Source organism: Zeus faber, assembly GCF_960531495.2.
Source record: "Zeus faber genome assembly, chromosome: 6".
NCBI classification, from domain to species: domain Eukaryota; kingdom Metazoa; phylum Chordata; class Actinopteri; order Zeiformes; family Zeidae; genus Zeus; species Zeus faber.
In genome coordinates, this window is record NC_137201.1 from 29,067,753 (window position 1) to 29,092,939 (window position 25,187).

Genomic DNA, 25,187 nt, shown 5'->3' on the forward strand with positions numbered 1-25,187 from the left:
TTTTCGAAGACCCTGCTGCTCTAGTGGTCACTGCGGCTGCCCTGTGCAGCTGTGGCATTTTATATTACACTTATAATCGTCTGTTGGCGGTTTCCAGGATGGCGGAGATGCCGTTCGCCTTCCAGTGCTGCGTGCTCGTCGCATCGGGGGCCTCGTCCAGGAGCCCCAGCGGCGCCGACACCGGTAAGAGAAGGCAACGCCCTTAGACACCCTTCGCTCCAAACGAAAGAACCATTTGACAAGGTGATCTATACATGAAGCTCTTCTTTGTTCCCTCCGCTGTCTCGCCGCAGGGAGTTCTGACCCCGAGCGCCGGGCGACGTGCCGCTGCGTTGAGGCCAGAAAGTCTGTTCTCCACTGTTCTCCAGCTCCAGGTGAACGTGTATAAGACACAAACGCTGTCATGATAAATGGGCAGGGGCTGCAAAGGCACTTTTTCGGAATAAAAAAAATATATATCCTCATTTTGGTTATTGCTCATTTTGTTTATTGCTCAATATAGCAACGGCAGCATTCACGTTATTACAAAAATCTTTGGAAGATACATTTGTCACGTTGTTCGACGCATGTTGTGTACGCAACCCAAACCAGCTGCCCAGTGAAGCTAAGACCGTCTCTGTCCGTCTCCAGGTCCCCTCAGACCCCACCAGACCTCCGTCCCTCCCTGGTTGTCTCATTTTGGGATCTGGTTCTTTGTGATCCCGTCCATCATGCTCAACGCGCGGGCCCTGGTCTCTGTCTTCCTCGACACCGAACCCCAACCCGCCAGCAGCCGTCTTCTGGGCGTCCTCTTTTCCGTCCATGTTCTCCTGGGTCTGTGTGGCTCCAGCCTGGCGGCGCTGGACCTCGTGATGGTCGATCCCCTCACCCCCTGTTGCCCCGGACGGGGCGTCCAGGATGTTTGGGGGGCCTTGGACTTCCTGGTCCGACTCTGCTCAGAGGCACGGGTCTTCCTGATGATGGCCGTCGTCTCCGAGCACAGGAAGCCAAGCTTTGACGTGAGGCCGTCGGCCATCGTGGCGGCAGGGTGCTGTGCGCTGGCTCTGCTCGTTTCTGCCTTACCCCATGTTTACGGGGGTGAGATTAGCGGCTCCCATCGCTGTGTGCTCCCACCCCATAGAGGCCAAACGTCTTGGGGCTACAACACAGCCCTTGTAGTGCTCAACTTCTTCTGTTACCTCGTAATGGGCGCGGTGCACACCCTGCCGTACCGCCACAGAGGGATCCAGATCAAGCGTCCTGCCGTGAAGCGAGACCGAGCCACGGTTCACACCCTGACGTTCCTCCTCCTTTCGCACTGTCTCCTCTCTGCTTCTGAAGCTCTGCTTTGGTTCTGGTCCTCAACCCAGACCTCCTCTCCCTCCGGCCAGGGCCAAGCGGAATCCGCGGTTTTACTCATCGCAGCCCTGCCCGCCTTCCTGGATCCGCTGCTCTACATGTTCTTCAGGCGGCGTTTTGCAGACGAGTCCAGCGTCGACTGCCCCTGCGGCTCGTCCTACAGGCTGAAGGCGGGAGGCGGCAGCAGCCAGGAATCTGGGAGCCCAGAGGACGCTGATGGAAATCCTGGAAATCCCTCTAAGCCTTAGACCTGTTTCATGCATTCATTTTTCATTAAAAGCCCTCTTCATGTTCTGTGTGCCAGCCCCTTACAGTCAACCGGTTTGTCGATATCCCCTACTTTCTAAACCATGTGGACAAGTCAGCCAGCCAGATTTTCAGCTTTTTTGAAACACCTTCGCCTGTGTTCTGGAACTGCGATATCCCATGGGCAGGGGGGAAATAGTGCATTAGCACTTTGGAGGTTGTGCAGGGGTTGAACATATAGTGGTTGATATTTTTCCTCACTATAGATAGAGTTTTGACCAGTATAGCTTTAAGTCAGACATAAAGACAATGGTCCAGGTGCTTTCACAGAATTGTTGTGTATTGGGATAATACAGTATATAAGGGTTGATGAAGTGTAAAATGTAAAATTAAGCGTGCACCAATACCTTTTCCATGTCCTTAACTTGAGGTATTGGGCGACACTAAGCAGATTTCAACAGGAAAGATGTAGACAGTTTGTTGAGTGTCATTAGAACATTATTGATATGGAATTCGTTCAACGTTACATTAAACGAACATTAAACGTGTGCCAAAAAGCAGAAAATCATTTGATTTCCTTTAACAGCTGACATGTTTGGTATTGGGGATTTTCCATCTCATGGAAAAACCCTTTTGCCCGGTATTTGAATTTGGCAGTTGACTATGAAAGTGCATCTATCCAGTCTGTGCAACTGTAATAACTCCAGATCAGATCCATCCCTCTCGCATGGGGCAAGATCTATGCAAGGAATGGGACACACACACACACACACACACACACACACACACACACACACACACACACACACACACACACACACACACACACACACACACACACACACACACACACAGTATCCAACTCCTGTATTCTGAAAATATTGTCTGCACAGTGCGATTAAATCCAGAGCATGACATTTTGATTATCTCCATATCTTTTTTTTTAACTGTCCAAGTCACTTAAAACCGTCCTGTTTTTTATTACACGATTAATTCAAATGCGTTTCATATGTTACTGTATGTCTTGTATGCCTTTCTATATAAACCATAATTTCCAACAGGGACAATAAAGTCTTTAACGCAAGGTTCTTTTGATTAAAAAAAAAAAAAAAAAAAAAAAAAAAAAAAGTTGGACGGACCAGATGAGATCCATTATTCCCTGATTTCACATCCGTCATCTCAAGATGACGACAGGGAGCAGATTAAGGAACTTTTGTCTCATGTGACTGCAGCTCGCTGTGAAATTGGCCGTGAAAGAGCATACATGTTGGACTTAAAAAAACAGATGTGAATATTAAGTTCTGTGAAGTCAATTTTCTGACGGACATCTAGATGTGAATGAGGGGACCATTTAGTTATCAAAGAAAAATAATGACATCAATGCTGATAGTGTGATTCTTATCAAGTTAAAATGGACTTCCATGAATGTTGAAACCGTGATGGATTTTACTCAATAACATCAAATTATAAAACAAAATCATAATTTTTTGGCCCTTTTAGCAGAGTTAACATGTAAACAACATTTTGAAAGACAAATATTCTAGTCCTATGATATGTTGAAGCCACTTCCAAATGAATCAAAGACAATAAACACAGAAAAATAACTTTCTTTAGAAGATAATTTAATAATCATTTCAATCAAACATACAAAAACCATCAGTGGAAGGACTTAAACTGATCTCCTTGCTAATACTCTTTGATAGTTATATAATATAATTTTGACCAAAATAAGAAACAAAAGAAAAATAATTGCACGTGAGGACATGATAGCGAGCTCCTGACTGTCTAGGAACATGTGTTTAAAGGGCCTTCCCCATTGGTCGATAAAGGGCCTTCCCCATTGGTCAGCTGGCAGACGACAGTCACGGCATTGGGCAGTCTCTGTGTCAGTCTCACAAAAGCGAGGATCAATGAAAAAGGCCAAATAGAATACTAGAGGACAGCCATGCTCCACATGGACTTCAAAAATTTTTTTTTCCTCCCCTTGTTTGGATATTTAAACAAAACGACGAAATGAAAGTCAATTGTTTTCCTTGGTAAGAGTTCGAGTGAAAGACACTGTACAGATGTTGCAGCATCACTACTGGGGGGGAAAACATCCTTTAAAGCACACATAAGATTAAAAAAAAAAAAAAAAAAAAAAACAGTGAGATGTTGCGGTCCATCCAAACGCCAAACCCCAGGTAGGAAAGTAAAAAGCCAAACTAAAAAAAAAATAAAAAAAAGTGATTGTACCAAACGGAAGGAGGGAAACAGATAAATTAAATAAAAAAAAAAATACTAAAAAAAAAACAGGATAACAAGGCAGCACTGTGTCACCAAGCAGAGACTATACTTACGTACAGGATGTAAGCCGATATAAGCAGGCCCAGAGAGTTTGCGACCTCGAGGAAGTTCATTGGCCTCCGTGGTGAGCGGCCGTCGCTCTCTGGCGCCCCCTGGCATGCTAAAGTAGCGCTACAGGAGTGGGAAGGAGAGGAGCGAGGCCCGCCCCATCGTGGCCCGCCCCATCGTGGCCCGCCCCATCGTGGCTTACCTAGGCAGTGGCTGTCGATTAGTCTGGTCTGAGCGAGAACTCTAGGGCCAATTTGAAGGTTTTTTTTTTTTTTTTTTGTTGTTGTTGTTGTTGTTGTTGTGTTTCCTTGCCTTGGAGGTGAGGTGATGTGTGTCGGGTGTCTGTGTGTGTGTTTTACGGAGTGGGGGGGTGGGTGGGTGGGTGGGGGGGGGGGGGGGGGGGTGGCGTGATCTCAGCGTCACGAACCGTCTCCCTGAGCTCGGCCGGGGCCTAAACTTAGAGGCTCGCTTAGACTCACTCCCAACTCTTGACACTTGTCAACCAGTTTCCTCAGTTTATCTGTATTACCTCCCTCTGCAGCTTCAAACAGCAGACGCTGGAGAGAGAGAGACAGACAGAGAGAGAGAGAGAGAGATAGAGGGACACGGTAGAGGGCGACAGATAGAGGGACAGAGAGAGAGATAGAGGGACACAGATAGAGGGCAAGAGATAGAGGGACAGAGAGAGAGAGAGAGAGAGAGAGACATAGCGAGGGGGACAGATGGAGGGACATAGAGAGAGAGAGGTAGAGAGAGAGGGACATAGATAGAGGGCGAGAGGGACAGAGAGACAGGGGGAGAGATAGAGAGAGATAGACAGACAGGGTGAGAGGTAGAGAGAAAGCGAGGGAGATCAAAGAGGTAGAGAGACAGAGAGAGAGGGGGAGGGAGAGATGGGAAGGAGGGAGGGGGAGGGGGGGTAGGTGAACGTGCGTGTAAACTGGTTCCGGTGCAACACCGAAAAATAAAATAAAAAACAACCAACAGAACAAAAGCGCGAGAGAGAGGTGAAGTGGCTCGGTGTGTGTGTGTGTGTGTGTGTGTGTGTGTGGTGAGAGAATTACATCTTTCCACAGGGCTGCACACAGCGGTAGGTGGCGGAGGACCTGCCGATAGAGGTGTCGCACCTACAGGTAAAACAACACAAGAGGAGAGAAGAGAGGGAGGAGAAAGAAAGGGGGGGAAAAAAAAAAAAGAAAAAAAAAAAAAGGAGGGAAGGAGGGAAGGAAAGAAAAACAAAGACACCAAACCGCGGGAGCATCGTGTCAGTTGAGCAGAGGACAAACACACACAACGAGGAGTGACGTGGAGGCGAGGTCTCTGAGCGACGGGGCTACGGGCCGTGCAGAGGTGCCGCCAGGACGTTGCAGATTAAACAAATGTTTTAGGTGAATAACGGGAAAACAAATGGGAGGGAAGCGGATGACAGCGTGAGGATCACCATCAACTATCTGTGGGAAAACGCCGGGATGTTGTTTGTTTGTTTTTTTTGTTGTTTTGTTTTTTTTTAAACCTGAACCTTATTTATCGCCCCGCGGGCGTCGCCCCCAAGGGATCGGCATCTGATTCGTTGAAACTGTTTCCGGGCGGCCTCAGCCGGCGGCCGTGCGACGGGTCAGTGATTTGCGACCACTTGTGTGCCGAGACGGCGCGTGGGGCGCTGCAAAAATGTTTCAAATTCCACAAAAAAAAAATTAAAAATAATAAATAAATAAATAAATAAATAAATAAATAAATAAATAAATAAATAAATAAGAATAACGGGAATTATCTTTCATGTTGCAAGATCAAAACTGCGAGGCTGCAACAATTCGTCAGTTCCGGAAAAGCGGCTCCGGAAGAACAAGTGACTCAGAGTGGGGGCAACTAGCAGTGATGAAATGTTTCGACTCTTTCTTTTGAGATTCGGTTCTGGTGCGATTTTGGGGACTCCTTGTTCACTTGATTGCGTTGGCGTGGTGCCAGGGAGCCGGGGAGGACGTCCAGAGAACGAGGAGGAATGAGGTCCCCACTTTCAGTTCGCGAAAAGAAGATTCACTCCCACGTCGAGCGGCACCTGACTCCAGAGTCATTTCAGAGAGTTGTTCACCACAAACGAATCGTCTGCGCGTCATGCATCGCCATTAGTAGGCTATAATAATAATAATAAGCACAGTAATACATGTTTGTGATATTTTTAAGTGGTTAACAGGGTTGGACAGTGTTGTGCCGTGGTGATTACTTCATGCTACAAAGTGTGTGGTGGATGAAAGGTTGGGAAACAGCAAACATGATCCGCTGACGCCGTTCCGTCAACACCGGATCGGTGTGAAAAGACCTGATGCCAATGGCTGGCGTTGACTCGCAATGACCGAAAAGTAAGGTTTGGGCTAAAAAGACACCAGAGTTTTGCTCTGTCGGGTTAGGAATGCTGTGGGAAAAACCAAGGACACCAAACCGGCCGACCGAGGAAGATACCGACGCAGACAGGTCAAAAAAGTAACGGCAGCGGCCGGCAGCGCCATCCCTGTTCACAGCTACAGACACGTTGAGAACAGAAAAATTCATCTTCGCTGCCGGGGACTAATATTTGAACCGCCCGCCGCCACCCTCCCCCGCCGCCCCACCGACTCACCTCCGATCGCTCCGTCAGTCCCCTCTCTGCAGCGATGGCTCTGCCGAGACACAGAGACACAAACAGCGGAGCTTAACTTGGAAAGCATGGTGAGATCTGACACAAGGAACCCCATGCAACGCTTCCTTTTCAATGCCAAGATTTGTTTTGCTTTTTGTCTGCCATAGATTTGGAATATTTCATGCTGACGGCCCCCCAAAACAGTCTCACACCTCCCTGGCCTACTCATAGATCATTTCAAGGGGGAACACGAGGCTGATGTGCTCCATGGCATTTGGAGTGTTGTGACACCACCGCCGTCTTGTTGTCGGTCCTGAACGGGGGAAGAAAAAAAACGAAAAAAAAAAAAACGCATGGCGCGGACCCCCCTGATCGGAGAACACTTACATTTTCCAGATGGCCAAACACTTTGGAACGGTCCCCGTCAACAAGCGCGCCTGAAACTTGAGGTGTTCGGCGTTGTCGTCCCGCCACTCCTGGTGCAGCAACCTGAACGGCGACAGAACCGACACTGCACTTTTACAGAACAGAGAGAGACAGCGGGCGCCGTCGCAGAACGCCAGGAGCACCGCGACGAGGCCGGGGAGCTGCGAGACGCGTCCAGCAGCGCCCGACCGCTCACGTTCACTTGTAGTTCCTTTTAACCGCAGCTCCCGCACCAGAGGGGTTTACCGGCCCGCGCTCAGAGGACAGTCTAATGGCGATTGAGTGGTGACTGAATGACTGGCTGGTGTTGAAATCAGATAGTTTCCATGCTCCTGCATGTACCTTGTGGTTGTTGCGCAGTCTAAAAAAAAAAAAAAACAATACCATGCCAGAGGAGCTTAAAATGTAAAAAAAAAAAAAGTTACTTTGCCATTTGCCGCATGATGCAAATATCATCTATAGGTGAAATTGTTCAAGTCTGTTATTGCTTGATCTCACCAGTGGTCAAAAGCCTTTCGCGATTTAGCAATCAAATTCAAGCTAAATTGTTCAATTTTGCAATCAAATGCTAAAACGAGTTGGCGGGGTGTGTCCTGGTTCATAGAAATGTCACTCAGATGTGATGGACCGCGGCTCCGCCCGCTGTGCTGGTGAATCTGAGAGGTACCTGAGGCCCAGCTCCGTGTTGTTTGGCATGGCGTATCGCAGCTTCTCCAGAACCAGCGCATGCTGGGACTGAGGCAGACAGCTCAGGTAAAATCTAACCACCTGAAGGGACAACGGTTGGACATTGAAGATGACTGACGTAAATTTAAAAAAAAAACAAACACATTTTCTTTTTCCACGAGAGGCGCCCGAATGCGCTTGTCGCTGCCTTGCCTTGTTGTGGAAGCGGTAGCAGCTCCAGTACTGGGCCGGGCTGAAGGGAACCTGCAGCCTGGACGGCACGGTGCACAGGCAGCGCTGCACCAGGCCGGAGAACAGCGTCTTGTACTGCAGGGCGCACGCCTGCCGGCTGCCAAACTCCAGGTAGCTACAGAGACAGCACCACACTGCCGTCAAACACCGCACTCCTGTACGTGTGACTCTTTAAGAAGGTACATTTATTATATTTATTTTAGCGTTGCATTAAGCTTCACTTTCAGCTCCATCGATACAAGAGGTTCCCAACCTTTCTTCCCCAGAAAACCCCTATTCGGTCATTCAATACTTTATAACATAGTCCTCGATTTTGTTCCAATTTATACTGGATAATTGAACCAATATGGTCCAAGGCCTCAAGACCCCACTGCCATCTCTGGTGACCCGCTGTGGGGGTCTGGCAACCGAGGTTGGGAAGTGCTCTATACAGCCAAACCAGCCCAACTCTGCTCTGTTAAACTTACAGAATCACAGACGATGGAGTCAGTGATAACAACGCAACAGTCCGGGCTGCGCTGCGTTGGATCAACTAATAACTACTTTAAAGCCCCCCGCCGAACCAAAACATCCATCAAAACATCCATGGGGGTGGGGGACTTACTCCATCCAGAGTTTGTGGAGCACCTCCAGCTGCATGGCGGATCCCAGCGCTCTCTCAAAGGCGTCGATCGCTTCCTCCACCGAACCTGTGAGCCACTGCCAACGGCTAACGAGCAAGTTAAATAAATACAACACCAAACAAGTTAAAAAAAACAAAACCTTCCAAGTACCAAGCACCCAGAAGACCGTCCTAGGGGCTTGAGTGGTCTACATTCAATTCTACATAACGTCGTCCCGTTGGCATGGCAAGCAGACGGTTGGAGTGGGACACCCACCAGTGAACCAGGTGGAGGTAGGGCTTCTGGAGGCGGAGCGGATCCTCAAGGTCCTTCTTGATGATCGTTTCCTTCAGTATCTCTGCCGTGGGAATGCCGAGGATGTGCCTGCGACCCAGAAGGTATCAATCATAGAACAATAAAAAAATTTGACAGACAGACAGACAAATAAATAAATGCTCTAAATTAAAAAATGCACGCTCTGGACCTCATTCCTCCTTACTTATAGTCTGGGTTGTAGTTCGAGTAAAGCTTTATTGACCTTATTTACCTACCTTTGTTCACATTATTTGGCAACAATTCTTATTATTATTATTATTATTCGTTAAAAAAAGGAAAATTAATGATAAGATATGGACTATAATTTGAGTTTTGAAGATTACACCTTTGGTCCAATATACTCACAATTTCCATGTAGTTGGTGAACTTGAAATGGTTGTTTAATAATGAAATTGGCCACACAATTTGCGCTGTATATTGGCGTTACATGTGCGACCCGAGGTGTTGGAAACAACCAGGTTCAGAAGCCGGACGTGACAAACACACCTGAGAACGTCCACGGGCGGCGTCTGGCTCTGCTCGTCGTCGCAGAGAGACAGGACGAAACCCCTGAAGAGCGGGGAGACGGCGCCGGGCTTCTCCTGAACACAGTCACAGAGGAACCGTCGTATTCAAAACACAAGGAATCATCGTCCGCAGGAAGACAGGATCAGCGACGTCGTAAAGCCACAGCAGGTTTAAAAAGTACGTTCACAAATACTTCAATTACAAGCCTCTGGTAGAATGGAAATTTCACTCCATTCATGCCGTAGTGACTCAGTGGAAGTAGGGAACAGGTAGCGCCACCATGTGTTCATAAACAGCAACTGTGTGAATAGAGGTATTACAACATTTATGGAGCGTCATAACTTAGATTTAAACTATGTTCCTGGGTGGGAACGGACAAAAACAAAAACAAAAAAAAAAAAACGCCCCAAGACCGAGGAGTGATTTGTTCTCGATTATTTTCATGCTGTGCAGCATGTTCCACATTTTATAGCCTGCGGTTATTTCACAGTTAATAAAAATGTACTTTGTGGGGAGTGGGGATCAGGAGGAGGGCTTGGGACGCAGTTAGTGACTCTGATGAAAGCCTCTCCTACTCCTCACCTGGTCCATGAGGAACTTGCAGGTGTGGTAGAAGACCTCTGCGTTGTAGGGGCAGTCGGCCAGGGTGTGCAGCCACATGCTGACGGCCTGGTCGCCGTTTCCCTGGATCATGTGCAGGTCAGCGAGGGTGTCGCGCAGCTCGCACGACTCCGGACAAAGCTGCAGCAGGGACTCGCATCGGAGGATGCCCGCTGAAAACCTGGGAGAGGAACGCAACCAAACCAGGATTCAGTTAAGGGCTGGCAAGCAGGGCTGCACAGGAAATACCAGAGGATGATTGATGGGCAGGATGAGCAATATTGACAAAATCAATTAGCATAAATTAATGCTAACGCAGCCTAAACATACATCTATATCCCAATATTAACACCAAAATCCCAACATCCAGTCTCATACATCCATATTTGTCCAGCCCTGGGTCAGATGAAGCCACATGGCAAAACAATTCCATTATTTATTTAGAGCATTGGAAAAATATATATAAAATTCAAATTAAATTAAAATTACTACTCGCTCCTAGAACCAGAAACTATGTTCCTGCAAGTGTATAAATATTCATAGCGGCGCACCGTTCCAGGAGCTTGTTGAGGTAGATGAGGTTGGTGTGGAGGAGCATGCACGCCTGCGTCCTCTCGCCCTGCGGCAGCATCTCGTCCGTGCACTGGTGAATGGCATCTAAAAAAAACACAGCATTCAGCAGGCATTTAAAGGAAAGTTCCACTCCAATACTCTCTGTCGAACAACAGACGGTCAAACAATTCTATCAAAATGAATAAAAATGTTTGTTTCACAATTTTTTTAAAGCAGGTTTTAGTCCTTTGTGGTTTTTCCTTTTATCCATAACATACAACAACAACAACATGTGTGTGTGTGTGTGTCATTTCTGCAGCACTAGCCCTCTGTAAATAACCAAGCAAAATATCAAAGCAACTGCAGCTGGAGTAAGATCCACACAACTGGAAGGAGTTCTAAGAGAAGACTTTTTAAGACTGGATAGATTCCCAAGTTCGAAAAATTGCCGAGTGACACACTGGAACTATCACAAAAAGGGCCCAAACGCTTCCCTTTATGCACTTTTTAGCTTCTGCTCACACAAAGCACTGTACAAAGTCTTTATTCGTTGCTCAATCGTTCGGTTTGTGTCAGTCGTCCAACGTGGTCATCGCGTGTAGGGATTACCTTCAAACAGAGCGATGAGGATGTCGGGCGGTGTGCTGATGTCCCCGGGCGTCCTCCAGGGCAGCTGGAAAGGCTCCCTGCTGACCAGCCTGGACGGACTGGAGGTGACGGGGTCGTACAGACTACAGGGCAGACGGTCGAACTCCGTCAGGTGGATGTAGGAGAGCCACAGCTGGGCGCGGTCGCTCGCCATCAGCTGCTGAGCGATGCTTTGCTCGCTGGCCGACTTCAAGGCGTTCTGTGGGAAACCCAGAGAGATTTGAGGCATTTTTAAAGATAACCTGCGGGACCTTTAATGCTGCAACAACAGGTAAAAATACATTGAAACATAGGCAAACATTTGATGTTTTCCTTTTTATAAAATAAATGTTACTTGGCTTTGTGTACTGCAAGCCATGTGCTTCATGTCCCTTCACATTTGAAGTTTTGGTAGTAAATTGGATTTTCATTAAAATACATAAATAAATAAACAAAAACAAATCGAACAACCAATGAAACCAAAATCATTCAATATTACCAAATTACATAATAAGTAAAGACAGATAGTGAAGATTTATTTATATAGCACTTTTTCATGGCATAAAAGAACATCAATAGAAAATAAATAAAAGCCTTATCTACAAAAATATAATGAATAAACTAAAAAACAATAACAAATAAGTTATAGCATGCGATAAAATTCCCCTGATGAGTCGAATGAGAGAGATATATATATATATATATATATATATTTTTTTTTTTCTCTCTCTCATTTTGATATACATTTAGTCATATTTCCCCAATGACTGTTGATATGCTCCTCTGACAGCTACTATCATATGAACCACATAAGGCGTGGCACTCTGCGGTGTGTACTTGTGCGTTTAGTCCTCACCTGTAAGATGGTCAGGGCGCTCTCCATCCGGCCCGTGAAGAGGTTGAGGTCCACCCTGTAGAGCAGAGCCTCCAGCAGCTGGAAGGAAAGCTTCTCTGCCGCGCCGCAGGATGCCGCAGCGCCGCACAGGTACTGCAGCAGGCGGTCGCAGACGTAGTCCTTCCCCTCGAAGGAGGTCTCTAGGTTCAAGTACTGGAGGGAAGGGGAGTGATGGAGGGGTTCGGACGTCAGCATGGAAATCAACTATATCGCTTGTTTTTAATACAATAACGTGGTCGTGGTTGGTGAAAAATGACAATGCACAAAAATGAGGACTTACGCTCCACCACACTTGGTGGCTGGGCGCATGCTCCACGGCCATCTCGCACATCTCCTGCACCTCCTGCCGGCTCCCCCGCCTGGAAAACAGCGCCAGGTAGTGGCACCAGATCTCCGGGTTGTCTGCATTGTCCTCCAGGGCGCGGGAGAGCGTGTTCAGGGCGGCCTCCAGACACTCCGATGCAGAACTAGAGAGAGAGAGAGAGAGAGAGAGAGAGAGATTTGTTATTTTATGTTCAATAATTAAACGGAAATAATTGAATAGAGCCCAGCGATTCACCAATACTGGTATTGGACAAAAGTCTGACAATGAACTGTAATGGGGAATCATACCACATCAAGTCAGTTAATGGTCTTTCAGTGGTTTGAAGCAGTTAAATCTTACCGATTCGCCATTTAAATGTTTAGAATAAATACTTAAACTGTATGTATCTAAAGTAAAAAATAAAAAAAATAAAAAACACTACTACTCATGATACACATTTAAAGACAAAATAAATAATAAATTAATTTAAAAATAAATAAATAAAATTAAAAAAAAAAAGAATAATAATAATTTAAAATAAATAAATAACAATTTTTTTTGCCCAATAATGGTACAGAAAATTGTAATCCACTGAGGGTGAACATGGATGACGGTGTAAGAGTGTCGGCCTTGAGGCAGGAACACCTACGTCTCCTGCTGACTGAGGTATTTGAAGGCCAGTTTGATCCACAGCTGTGCGTCTCGGGGGCTCTCCACGACGCTGCTCTCCAGGTTCGATATGTCGTCCGTCTCGGTGGCGAAGTAGCGCTTGTCGTCGGGCGTGACGCACACGTCCAGGACAGACAGGCTGGACTTGGACTTGATGTCTGCGTGAGGAAGGAGCCTTGAGTACCAAGCACGGGACAGAGCACAGGGAGGTTTGTTTTCAGTCATCCTGGCCTCGTCCTGACGGTGTTTACCTGACGACAGCCCGTCGTCGCCGCTCTCGTCGCCGCTGTCCCCCGCCGGCCCGGGCCGCTTTAGTCCCATGGGTTTAGGTCTCCACCTCCTTATGTCCTTACAGGTGGTATAGGGAGGCACTGCAGAGGACATTTTGATTTATTTATTTTAGTCATTAATTTAACATTGTTGTCAAATTACAACTATTTTACTTTCTTATATGCAAATTTGAAGAATGCCTCTTCTGAAACTACTGAAGATGGAATGTGAGGCACAAGGGGCACATTTATTGGCCTGAAGTGACCACGGCACGACACTTCCGTTTATTTGCGATCAGACTCACTGACACCCTTGGATCTAACCACTTTGTTTTCTAGGTTTGCAGATTTCGAGTAGCCCACCATGCCGTTTGCTCTCGTTGACTTTGCTGACGAGGAGCACGGCCTTCTGGTCCATTCCCATGCGGTCCTTGTTGGCCCCAAACAGCTTCTTGATGTACTTTTCTAAAGAGAAAAATAAATAAATAAATAAAGATTTAGTATTTGGATGGCCACCAGTGACTAAGTGCTTGTTTATGCATCGATCTGTGTGACGACTCGGGATGAATCAAAAATAGCCCCGTTGTGAACACAGTTGTACATAAACACACAAACAGAAACAAGTTCCAAAGTACAGAACCTGTCGACGTTTTGACATCCTCGTCTGAGCTGCCATCTGAGCAGCCAATCAGCGGCAAGTTGTAGGACAGGATATCCTGGAACAACTGGTTTCCACTCAACGTGCAGTTCCTCATGTGTTGCCTGGAAATGTGAGGTGAGTCACACTGATGTGGGTTGGACCAATTCGGAAGGGGATTAGAGTGTCATAATGTGTTGTAATAGTGTTCATACTAAAAACAAAACACTCACCACCGGCAGTCATCGTCGTTGCACGTTCCTGTGAGGTCAAAGCGGCAAAAACTGGTTCTGGGATCCACAGTGTTGCTGTAAGTCACAGAACTGAGCGACAGTTTCTCCTTGGTCCTGTAGTACGGGCTAAACCTGAAGAAAAGGAGAAGAAAAATGATAAATTAACTCATTTCATGAATTGTCTCTGACATTTTTCTTGTCCTGCTGGGGGCTTGGTATACACATGGGACTGGGACTAGAATTCAAAGACAAAAAAATGATAATAATAATAATAATAATAATAATAATAATAATAATAAATGTTTTGGCTAACATTAGTGAACCAATTCACATGGGATGAGCAATACATTTCAATATAAGTTCATCCAGTTTGTTGCACAGTAAACACACATTAGGGGAATTATTCCCGGTAACGGTGTGCGAAGTCCACGTCGACAGAGACGCATGAGCGCCCTGGCGTGTTTCCCTCCGGTGTTTCACTATGTGTACAATGGAGTGCACCTTTGACCAGAACGTCCAGTTATTCCACAAATACGGCAATAAAAGTGGGAAATAAACCCGACCATCCTCTAGTGCAGAGGTTCCACCGGCTCACGGAACCGTCGGGTACTTATTTTTCTTTACGTTTACGAGAACGGCGGGCGCACGACTTTTATGGCGGCGGGCTGCAGCTCATCGTGCAGAGAAAAAGTAAAAAGTTGCCATCACCAGTTGTCCTGTACCTGTAAGCTTTGAAGGCCAGCAGGGGGCTGTGGTACGATCCAAAGGGCGTGGGCTTGAGGTCCAAGCTGCCTGACTGGCCCGAGACCGGTTCTGCATCCACCATCATCACCTGCAACACAACCAGGCATTTTCAATCTATTTGTTTTACCATGGTGGTATTTAACTGAAGTGGATATGATTATGGTTGCATAACTTCCAAACAAAGCATCAATATTACAATTTTCCAAATCTATTCAGAAATTGAGACTTAAATCTCAATTAGTTTGAATCGGAGTAACTTCCATCTGTTTCTGTTAGCCAGGTCATGTTCCTTCACCTTTCCATTCGGGGGGTGTTCCACGTCCTCTCCCAGCTTGCGTATCTCTCGGAGCAGCAACTCCCCCAGCTCCGCCTGGTGCTGGTAGCGCTCCTTCAGCGACTCCACGTCCAGACCAGCGAACATCTCCGGGGGCTCCTTGGACGCCTTGGGCTGCTTGGCAGTGCTGTCCTTGGTAGCCGTGGAGCCGAGCTGCTCCAGCTTGGGTTTAGTGGAGGAGTTGGACTGCCGGAAGGATTGGCGACGGACGCTATTGGGTGCAGGGAAAACAGATATATTTAAGAATGTGTTTTTTTTTCCAATACTGTATTGATACTTATTATATCAACAGTTTAATTTATGGACGATGAATGCAGTTAGAAAGTTATCACATGTTGCCAAGACTGCATTACATTTATGGCTGGGTGATATTGACAAATTATTACAATATTACAATATAGAGATTGTCCAGCCCTCATTACAATACAATAATGTACTGCAATATACAGGAATACTGTATTGTGACGTATGTACATCATCGTACACTGCTGTATCGATAGTACATATCAGTCTATCTTGATATGGATCAGATTAAACATAATTTAACACCATATATTGAACTGCACACAGTCCTACCTGACACCCTTGCAGTTGGCAGTCGCCTGCTCAGCCTCGTGCTCTTCGTTCTCCGCCACGTCCTCGCTGTCCAGGGTGAGCTTGTCCTGTGTCAGGTCATGCAGGGAGGGCTGGGGCAGGGGGAAGGGGCTGGAAGGGGGTGGGGGTGGCGGCACTGCCGCCACCACCACGGGCTGAACCAGGGGCGGGCTGGCGGCTGGCGGGGCTGGTTCCAGGGCTCCAGCCCGGTTGCGGCGGGCCTGCGCCTCCTTCAGCTTCTGGATCTTGAGGGCATACTCCGACTCCAGCTGCTGCAGTCGCTGCTTCTGGGCGATCAGCTCGGCAAAGTGGCGCTCTGCGCCGCGGGGGCCGCCATCCACACGCTGCAGCTTCCCAGGCTGAGGTGGACGAAAGAGGACAAGGAGGTTTTTAGTGGAAAGACCCCGTCTTGTTTTCAATTTACCGGACTAAGCAATACCAGTTGGCTTATTCTTAGAAGAAAGTTAGCAACCTTGGCGTTAATAAAGTTAAATTGAGTTACCGCTTCAATACAGTTTCAAACCAAAAAACAAAATGAGGTTAGTTTATGACAATAAACTTGCTTCAAAATTTTAACGACTTTAAAGATTTTATTCATCACAGACCGACACTCAATATAATCAACTATTTGGGCAAGACCTTTTATGAACTTGTAAATAAAAGACACTGCTTACCATTAACTGATTGGAGTCCATTCGTCTTTTCAGGCCTCTGCCCACGGCCGTCTGGGCCTGCGCCAGCTCTTCCTCCAGCCCCACTGCCAGGCTCTTCTTTATGGACACACGGTGCTCAACACGGCACACCTACGGGAAAGACATGATGGTGAGCTCAGAGTAGATTAACTACCTACCCGGAACTGCAGGAGGAGTTTTGGGCTGGTAGGAAAATGTCGAAATTAACTTGCCATTTGCTACAGAAGCACATGACTGTGGAATTTGGTGATTTTACAAAAAGATTGCAATATGCTCAAATAATTGTGATCAGGCGATTACGCACAGATCTAAACCCTGGTCTGAACAGCACGGTAATGTTCATGGTTTAGAGCAGAGCCAAACCACACTCAAGCGCTGTGTGTGTGTGTGTGTGTGTGTGTGTGTGTGTGTGTGTGTGTGTGTGTGTGTGTGTGTGTGTGTGTGTGTGTGTCAGAAGCGGTCCTCTACCTGCTCCTTGAGCTTCTTCAGCAGCGTCTTGTTGGCACTGACGATCTTCTCGGAGGCGAGCAACTGCTCCTTCAGCTTGTCCACTTTGGCCTCGGCCGCCTTCAGAGACTCTCGCTTCTTCAGCTCCTGCTGGAGCAGCTGCCTCAACATGGCCTCATCCTTGTGCAGCAGCGCTCTAAGGGAGAAGAGAGATCATTTGGGGAAAGATGATCTGTGTTTTCATACCATTTTACACACAATGAATAGTTGTGAAACAATCATTAGTAATACAAATATTTTGATGAAGCAGGCGGAGTCACTGTTCTAGATTACAACATCTGGAACAGTCTTTAAACAACTGTACTGTTGTGCAGTCTTAAAGACAAAATTTGACTATATATTGCGATATCAAAATAACCAAGACGATATAGTCTTATATCACGATATTGATATATCACCTATGTTTAGAATATAAGATGCCTCACCTGTGTTTGGTGAGCCTCTCCTCAGCCATGGACAGCTGGAGCTCCGCTGTGGCCTTGGCGGAGGAGTCCAGCTCGGAGTCAGAGGCAGCCGGGGAGGCAGCGCCGCGGGGGCTGTGACTCTGCTCCTTCAGAATCCTCTGCTTCTCCCTGCTGAGAGGCGGCACACGCAGTTCACTCTCAGTGCATCAGCCAGAGTGACTTCAATCTAAACAAAAAAAGAGGGCTTCCAATGGAATACCTGGCGATCTCCTCTTTCAGCAGCCGGTACTCCACCTTCTTGGCGTCTGACAGAGCCTCTGGGGTTCTCACTGGGTTGTTCTCCTTTTCTGAGCCCGTCGCTCCTTTAGGCTTCGCCGCCTAGAACATGAGGGTTCAGCTTAAATCGCGCCTTTAATATTTATTATGAAAACCTTCAGTGTAGTTAAATTTTCTCATTGCTTTTGTGCATTATATACACATATTTATATTTTTCCAACAACTCTTTTAAAGATTTAACATTTTTTATAGAGGAGACTTTGAACCCACCTCCACAGTCCTTCGAGCCTCCTTGATCATGGACTCCAGGCCTCCGAACATGCCCTGCATGGAGCTGCAGGTGTCCACGTCCGAGTCGCTGTCCTCCGAGACGTTGAGCTGGATCACCACAGCCTTGTGTCTGGGGAGCTGGACAGACGAAGAGCAAACACAGTGTTTAAAAAGTAGTGCTGAGGAGCTTCAGAGCAACAGCCGCACAGTCATCTGTCCACGGCTTAACATTTGGCGCTCTCTTTCTGCAGAGCACCTTCTCCAACATTCCTACCAAGTGCATTTCATATTGATTATAGTATGTTATGTATGGTAATAGTATGTTAACTTCCCCTGTCAAATGTTATCATTTCTACCAGCTAATGGGCTGTTCCACTCTCAGATGTCTACCAATCAACAAGACTCTATTATAGAAAAGAGACTTTTATAGAGGAATGGAGGGTTGGTGTTCTTACCACGAGGGGGGCTCTGGGGACATGATGCCCTCTGCTGAACTTTTTACCCCGCGGCTGGGGAACAGTGTTCAGGCTGACCGTACTCAGGTTGCCCCTGGCCGCCAGCTGGACCCCAGCAGTGGCCTGGGAGGCTGGAGAGGCTGGTGCACTTGCGGAAGACTCCTGAAAGGAAAGGCAGAGAAAGGACACGTATGAGACAATTATCGGCCAGCCCTAGTCCCTAGGGTTCCTTTTGCGGCAGACAGGATGTGGTGCAATACCTCGGGCGCGTTCGTCCTCTTGGTGGCCATGGACATCAGGCACGTTTCCCTGAGCAGCATCTCCTCCTCCTCTTCCTCATCGGCAAACGGAGGCTTGGGGGGTGGAGTCTCCTCCAGTGGGGGAGGCAGGGGGGGCGGAGGCGGGGGAGTGATGCCAGGCAGTGTGGGAGAGATGAAGGACGGGACCAATTCCTATGAATATAAATGCAGCATAGCAGGTATGAAATCAATGCTTCATTCAAAGCTCAAATGTAACAGTTTGCTAAAAACTAAACTAAACTACTAAAAACGACTGCTCGACTTGAAGAATCTCAGTGGACTGACAGTGGACTGGGTTTCCGAATGATGGTTTGACTGGTCGATTTTCAGGGGGCAGCCCAACATTACCAGCTATCCACTGTTTGTTCATTGAAGTATCAATAAACATGTTCTACCATTTAAAAAAAAAAAAGGTTTCTTTTATTTCAATATCCACAACATGACTGGTAAAATGTGTGGAAAAAGGGAAAACGCTGTCAAGCTTGTCTCATTCAAAGTAAATATTTTAACAATGGCGCCGTTGGATGTAAACCTTACACATATCGGATGTGACATCTGTGTACTGACCACATTTACATTTAGTCATTTAGCAGACGCTTTTATCCAAAGCGACCACACCGACATGTACAGGTTTACATCATGACATCTGCATTTTCAAGAACACCAAAACAGAGAAAAAAAAGATGCTTTTTACTGCAGCCAGGTGAGAAAGAAATTAATAGTATGTCTCAGTATTGTATCGCAATACTTAGTATATAGCAAAATATAAAGAATTGCGATTTTATAGTATCGGGAACCAAGTATTACGATAGTATCGTAAGGTCCCTGGCGATTCCCACCCCTAATAATATACATGACAATTTTACGATTGTATCGCATCAAAACCCTGCAATGGATCCCACGCCAAAAATAATTGGTAAAAAAAGTTGCAAGAAAAGCTTAAATAACTAGACAATTTGGAAATATGGATAGGGACCATTAGCCAACCATCATTTGTACCCAAATATTGATTGGTAAGTTCTTTTGATGAACCCCTTTGGTAATATATTAATTCATCATCACATTATTTACTTATCATTACTGATAAAAGTTAAAAAAAAAATTTTTTTTTTTTTAAACTGATCGTACCATTCCTAAGTGGAGGGAGTCTACAGGGTAGCAAGACATCATGTGGGACACACACGTTGGACCGTCTGCAGCAAACGGAGTGTGTGCTGGTGAAGAGACTAGCAGGAGATAAGGACAACATCATAAATCGGAGAAATCAGTCGTTCACCATTACGGCTTCCACCACTTCTTAACCAAAGGGGCGGGACAGGGGTCGCAAATTAGCCTCGGCTAGAAATTCTATATGCAACACATCTGTTTTATATTTTTGTAACCTTTTACAATGTTTTTTTCCCCATTGTCCCTAACAAATAAAATAATAAATTAAATAAATAAATAAAAATAAGAGAGAAATTTTGTTTCATCTCCCTTCAAGTCTGATACATTTGATCACATTTTTAGGGATCATTCATGTAGTTAAAACATTTTTTACAGAAGTGATCAGTCTCATTTTTCATATTACTCCCAAATTCTTTACAATGATTGAAAAAAGTGACACGTGTGAAAATTTAAAGAACAAATCAAAATAATTATTTGGGATGTTTCACCACTTACCTGGCGAGCTAGGCTCACTGTCTGTTTCCATGGCAACCTCGTCATAGTTGTCGTACTGGTAGAGGTTACCAGAAGCGTCCAGACCTTGTTTGCCCAGTGATTTCCTGTGCTCCCTGTCCCAAGACTGAAACGAAGAAAACGACCAAACGTGAACGACGTCAGATCTGCACAGCATGTTACTTCTTGTCGGGACGACTAGCTGACCGGCTCATGACTTACTTTGCTGCGGGGCTGAGCCTTGGCACCCACCAGCTTCATGAAACGGTTGTACTGCTCATCCTGGTTGGACAGGTCGCGGATCTTACGGATCTCGTCCTCGCGCTTGCGTCGCTCGTCCTCCTCCTGTCGCCGATTCTCCTCCTGGTCGCGCTGCTGCTGCAGCTTCCATGTGCGCAGCTGCTGCTTCCGAGCCGCCTGCTTGGCCGTTGACCCTGAGGAAAAAGTATATTTTATCACATATAGCAGAGAGGAGGGAAACAAACGTTCTTCAAAATGCAGTTTGGTTGCAAGAAGGACAGCTTGTTGCAAATTCCCGAACATCTTCGGAATTTGCTCTGTTTATTGTGATTGTGCAGTGAACCGGTCCAACAGTGTGATTCAAGGTACATCGGAAAAAATATATACACGTTATTTTTTTTACCAGATACCCTTCCACACATGGTATTACTTTAAGCCAAACAGATCACACTGTTAGATTTGAAGGAGAACCAGCTGAGCAGACAGAATGAGCAGACTCACTGGGACTGATCAACTTCTTGGCAGGGGTCCGGCCCCTCTCTGCTGGCGGCTTCAGGCCGGGCTTGGCCCTCTCCCTGTCTCGGTCCCGCTCCGCCAGCCTAGTCCCCGGCTTGGCCCTGTCCCGGTCCCTCTCCAGGGGCGTGGACCGCGTTCTGACCCTGTTGGCGGCAGCGGCTGAGGTGGTGGACCTGGTGGTGACTCTCTGCCTGACGGGAGCAGCGGCCCCGGGGCCCGAGCTCTTGTCCTGGGAAGCCTTGGTCATGCGCTCCTTGCTGGCCTTCATCACCTGCTGCTCCTTCTGGTGCCACTTCTTACTGGCAGACTGCAGCGCCAGGAGGCGCAGCTGCAGCTCCGACAGCTCCTCTTCCTCCATCTTCCCCTTCACTGCCGGCTGTGTGGCAGAGGGTTCAAAAATGTCACAATTATGAATAACAAACCAAAGTGTTATTGTTTATACTAGTTTTATATGAAATACCAGAACACGTACAGCCTTGGCAAATGGAAAGATTATTAAAAACATTCACCACCTCATCATTATTAATGATGAAAATATATGGACCAATTTTAAAGACTCTGTATAAACAGTAATTGAGTCATTACTACTTTTTCTTCAAAAAGTGTACTGGTTCCTAAATGGAACAAATAATGAATGTGACGTGTGCTGTGATGTAGTTGTACTTTATCGGGGGAAGAGGTCGAGTCTTCACTGGAAGTGGACAATTCTCTGCAAACTGAACAACACTTTTTCCTTTCTGCCTTCTCCTTTTCGTCACTTGCGCAATCACATTTCTTTGTCATTGCCAGCTCTTCCTCCCCGTCCTGTTTGACCTCCGCCTTCGCTCCATCCTCTTTGGGCTCCCCATCTCCTGAGAGGACAAGCGCAACCAATCAACCAGGCTCAGTGATGATAACGGATGGTAATGCACATACCAGACTGGTTAATAGTGTTGGCAAAAAAAATGTATGCCTAATAAATATATAAATAATAATAAATATATACAAATTCAATAACAAAAAAATCCCCCCCATAACTGCTACATCATATAAGTTCAATGCAGATGTGACATGTGTACGCCAGGCAGGGGATCAGCCATTATTTGAAATATAAACAACTATTCTCCAGTAGATTTTACGTACATTGCTAGTTGATGTCCTGGGTCAGTTGACGAAATGAGTTTTTTGGGTGGGCCACTGCACTAAGGCCAGTTAGTGGTGATTCTGATATAGCTCATTAAGATGTCAAGGTCTATTTAATACGATCTTAAGTCTCCTTGATGGGTGTGACACCGTTTCTTATACAGAGGTAGCCCCATCAACTGTGGCTCCAAAAACTCTATTTAGGCACCTAACAAACCTTCCAGAGAGGCAGCGACGGGTTGAGGAGGATCTCCCTGGGTCTCCTTGGCGTCTGGCTTTGGGGAGGGGCCTGGCTCGGCCTCCGCTTCACCCCCCTCCTCCTCCAGTTTCTTCTTCAGCGCATCTAATTCAGGGGGAGTGAGCAGCTTTTGGCGCAAGGGTTTGATGTTGAAGGCCTGGAATACTTTTCTCTCCTCTCTCTGCTGGTCAGGAACCTCCTCCATGGCACCTAGATTCTGAATACTGGCTGGTTCTGGTACTGACTCGGTGTTGGCCGCCGGTTTGGTGTCAGGAATACTGGTGGGCGTGTCTAACGACTGGTCTCTGGATGGGGAGCCGGCGGGCTCCAGAGCCTTGGTTTCCTCTTTCCGAATACATTCCAACTCCAGCTGGATTTGCTTGTACTTTGACAGCAGATCCTCGAAGGTCTCGTCGACGCTGTTGTCGGGTTTGGCCGCGCCGTGCACCACTTTTCTTACCTGATTTCTGCCCGACTGCTTTTCTGTTGAGAAAGCAGTGAAGGAAAGCAAAGGCAGTGCATCCATGTGCTAGTTTTCGATATGTAATAACACAAAATAGAGCCGTATTTTGACTGTAATAAACGGTTGTGCTTCACAAAAAAAAATATATATATATACACACGCACACACACACACACACACTCTAAAAATAATCCCATCCATGTATTTTTTTTATTGTCCGTTGCAGGGCTGGGACAAACGAATCAAACATATCTATCTATCTATCTATTTATCTATATACACACACACTACATCTATATAACTATAGGATCACTACACCCCTTTTACACTTCTCCACCTCTTTCCCTTTTCGAATAAAAACAACTTTAACGCCTCTCATGCCACTGGCCTCCCTGGAAGTTCGTCCGGATACTATTTTGAGGCGCTTTACGTTACAGCGACTGCGGTCACGTGACATCGCGTCATTACCGCAAAGCGAAAGCCGTAAACCGTCAGCCACAAAGCATATCCGCGTCGCTGGCTGAGAAGGATACGTTTCCTCGGGGGAGACTCCCGCATGTTGCAGTGACCGTCCCCGGCCCCGTACCGGCCCGGCGGGAGTCGCAGGTTCCCGGTCTCCCAGCCTCCCCCGGCCCCCGACCCACCGCCGTCTCCCCCCCAGTTCCCCCTGCTCCTCTCGCCCCGCCCGCGGCCTCCGTTCGGCACGGCCCGCTGGTGCCTGAACCGGCCAAGGGCGCCGTGACTCCGCTCCCAGAAGCTCGATCGCGCGTTCGCGTCGGGGCCGCCGTGAGGACCGAGTCCCGGCGGGGGTCGTTCGGGTCCGCTGGGCCCGCACTGCTGCGGCGGCCTGTGGCCCGGGGGGAAGGGGGGTCCGTGCGGATGAGGTCCCAGGTTGTACGGGATCAATCGTCGGAAATCCGGCGGCGGGTGCCGCAGGTTGTGCGGGTGTTGGTTCATTTTCGGTGGTTTCCGGGGAAGATTAATCCGGGGCCGCGACCGGGGCCCGCCGCCGCCCGGCGCTCTACGTCCGGGCACACTTTCGTCCGTGTCATCGTCGCAGATCTCCCCGTCCTCCAGCTCACCGTCTTCCCTCGGAGATCGATCGGGCGATTTGGAATCCATCCCCGACGACACACAGCCTAACATCTACTTTCTATGCCCGGTCCTCGGCTCTCCTGGCGGGGATCGGGACATCGGTTTGACCGGACTGCTTGTTTTCTGCTTGTTTTCTGCTTGTTGTCTGCTCCTCGTCGCTCCTAGTCCTCGTCCCGTCCCGTCCCGTCTCGTTTTCACTATCGCGATACTTGACCGAGGCACGCTGACGCTCGACGCAGGGATTTCACGCCGTGCGTCGGGGGCGGGGCTTGTTTCGAATTACGATTACGTTTTTGTTACGTCAGAGGCGTTCAACGTCACTGACCCCGCCCGCCGGAACCGGAAGTAGTGTAGTCCTAGTAATAGTGCGTTGACGCGCCGGTTGAGTTAATGACGGAGAACGGGGATATAAGCGCGTGTGTGTAATGAGCCGAGGTAGTACGTCATCGAGCCCCGTGCGGGCGCTGCAGCAGCTCAGTGAGAACATAAGTAATGAACAGAACAACAAGGTAAAAAGATAATAATAATAATAATAATAAGTCAAAAAATAATAATGAGCTGCTCCAGAATGTACAGTCTAGTTAGTTTCAGTTAATGCAAAATTAAATAGGATATTTTAATATGAGGTGTACAAGTAAAAAAGAGTAATAAAGTGACAACAGTATTTATATTAGTAATAAAGTTGTTATTGTTTATAGTGATTGTGCGGGGATTAGGTGGTATTTTATTTTATTTCTTTCCATGCACGTATATAGTGTAGTGTATATTATGGCTATATTATGCAACACACTTATAACTTCCTTTTAACTTACTGTTGAAATACAAATAAATAAATATGATAAAGAATGGACAGATGCTGGAGAGATAATTGAGTCCACAAGTGAGGATCCGTTGGTATCTTCAAATATTGTCAAAATAAAAACTAAAAACCTGATGTATTCAATTGTACAAACATTCCCAAACCACGCTGTGGTGCATTTTACCTTTGTCTTTTCCTCGTTTTACATCTTCTTCCCCCAAACACTGACAATAAAAATAATTTTGTTTTTTTTCCCTCATCGGAAATAAAATAAAAAATACAAAAATGCAAATTCTGACGGGTTTGTGTTTTATAGCACCTAAACTTTGGTTGATTAATGTTGTATACTGCCTTCCTAATAATAATAATAATA

General features: G+C 46.9%; 2 protein-coding genes across 2 annotated transcripts; one reads left to right on the top strand and one right to left on the bottom strand.

Annotated features, from left to right (window-relative positions):
• The first annotated feature begins 78 nt into the window (after window positions 1-78).
• On the top strand, window positions 79-1,928 carry LOC307231381 (leucine-rich repeat-containing G-protein coupled receptor 5-like). The gene is made up of 3 exons (XM_080002065.1): window positions 79-183; window positions 294-374; window positions 631-1,928. Exons 1-3 carry the CDS (start codon window positions 99-101, stop codon window positions 1,584-1,586), a joined length of 1,122 nt encoding a protein of 373 aa, XP_079858191.1. The 5' UTR covers window positions 79-98; the 3' UTR covers window positions 1,587-1,928.
• Window positions 1,929-3,209: 1,281 nt separating this feature from the next.
• On the bottom strand, window positions 3,210-24,042 carry zfc3h1 (zinc finger C3H1-type containing; the record flags this gene model as incomplete). The annotated part of the gene is made up of 36 exons (XM_080002921.1): window positions 3,210-4,475; window positions 4,983-5,045; window positions 6,533-6,572; window positions 6,920-7,021; window positions 7,626-7,726; window positions 7,838-7,991; window positions 8,481-8,585; window positions 8,755-8,862; window positions 9,301-9,395; window positions 9,904-10,102; window positions 10,473-10,578; window positions 11,083-11,320; window positions 11,957-12,148; window positions 12,276-12,462; window positions 12,949-13,126; window positions 13,220-13,339; window positions 13,601-13,702; window positions 13,878-13,999; window positions 14,108-14,239; window positions 14,830-14,939; window positions 15,147-15,396; window positions 15,762-16,138; window positions 16,454-16,582; window positions 16,940-17,114; window positions 17,404-17,553; window positions 17,642-17,760; window positions 17,929-18,066; window positions 18,384-18,545; window positions 18,644-18,835; window positions 19,811-19,908; window positions 20,345-20,468; window positions 20,564-20,775; window positions 21,083-21,473; window positions 21,761-21,948; window positions 22,437-22,940; window positions 23,454-24,042. The coding sequence occupies 36 exons, from the start codon at window positions 24,040-24,042 to the stop codon at window positions 4,338-4,340; spliced, it is 6,390 nt and encodes a 2,129-aa protein (XP_079859047.1). The 3' UTR covers window positions 3,210-4,337.
• Between the last annotated feature and the right edge of the window lie 1,145 nt (window positions 24,043-25,187).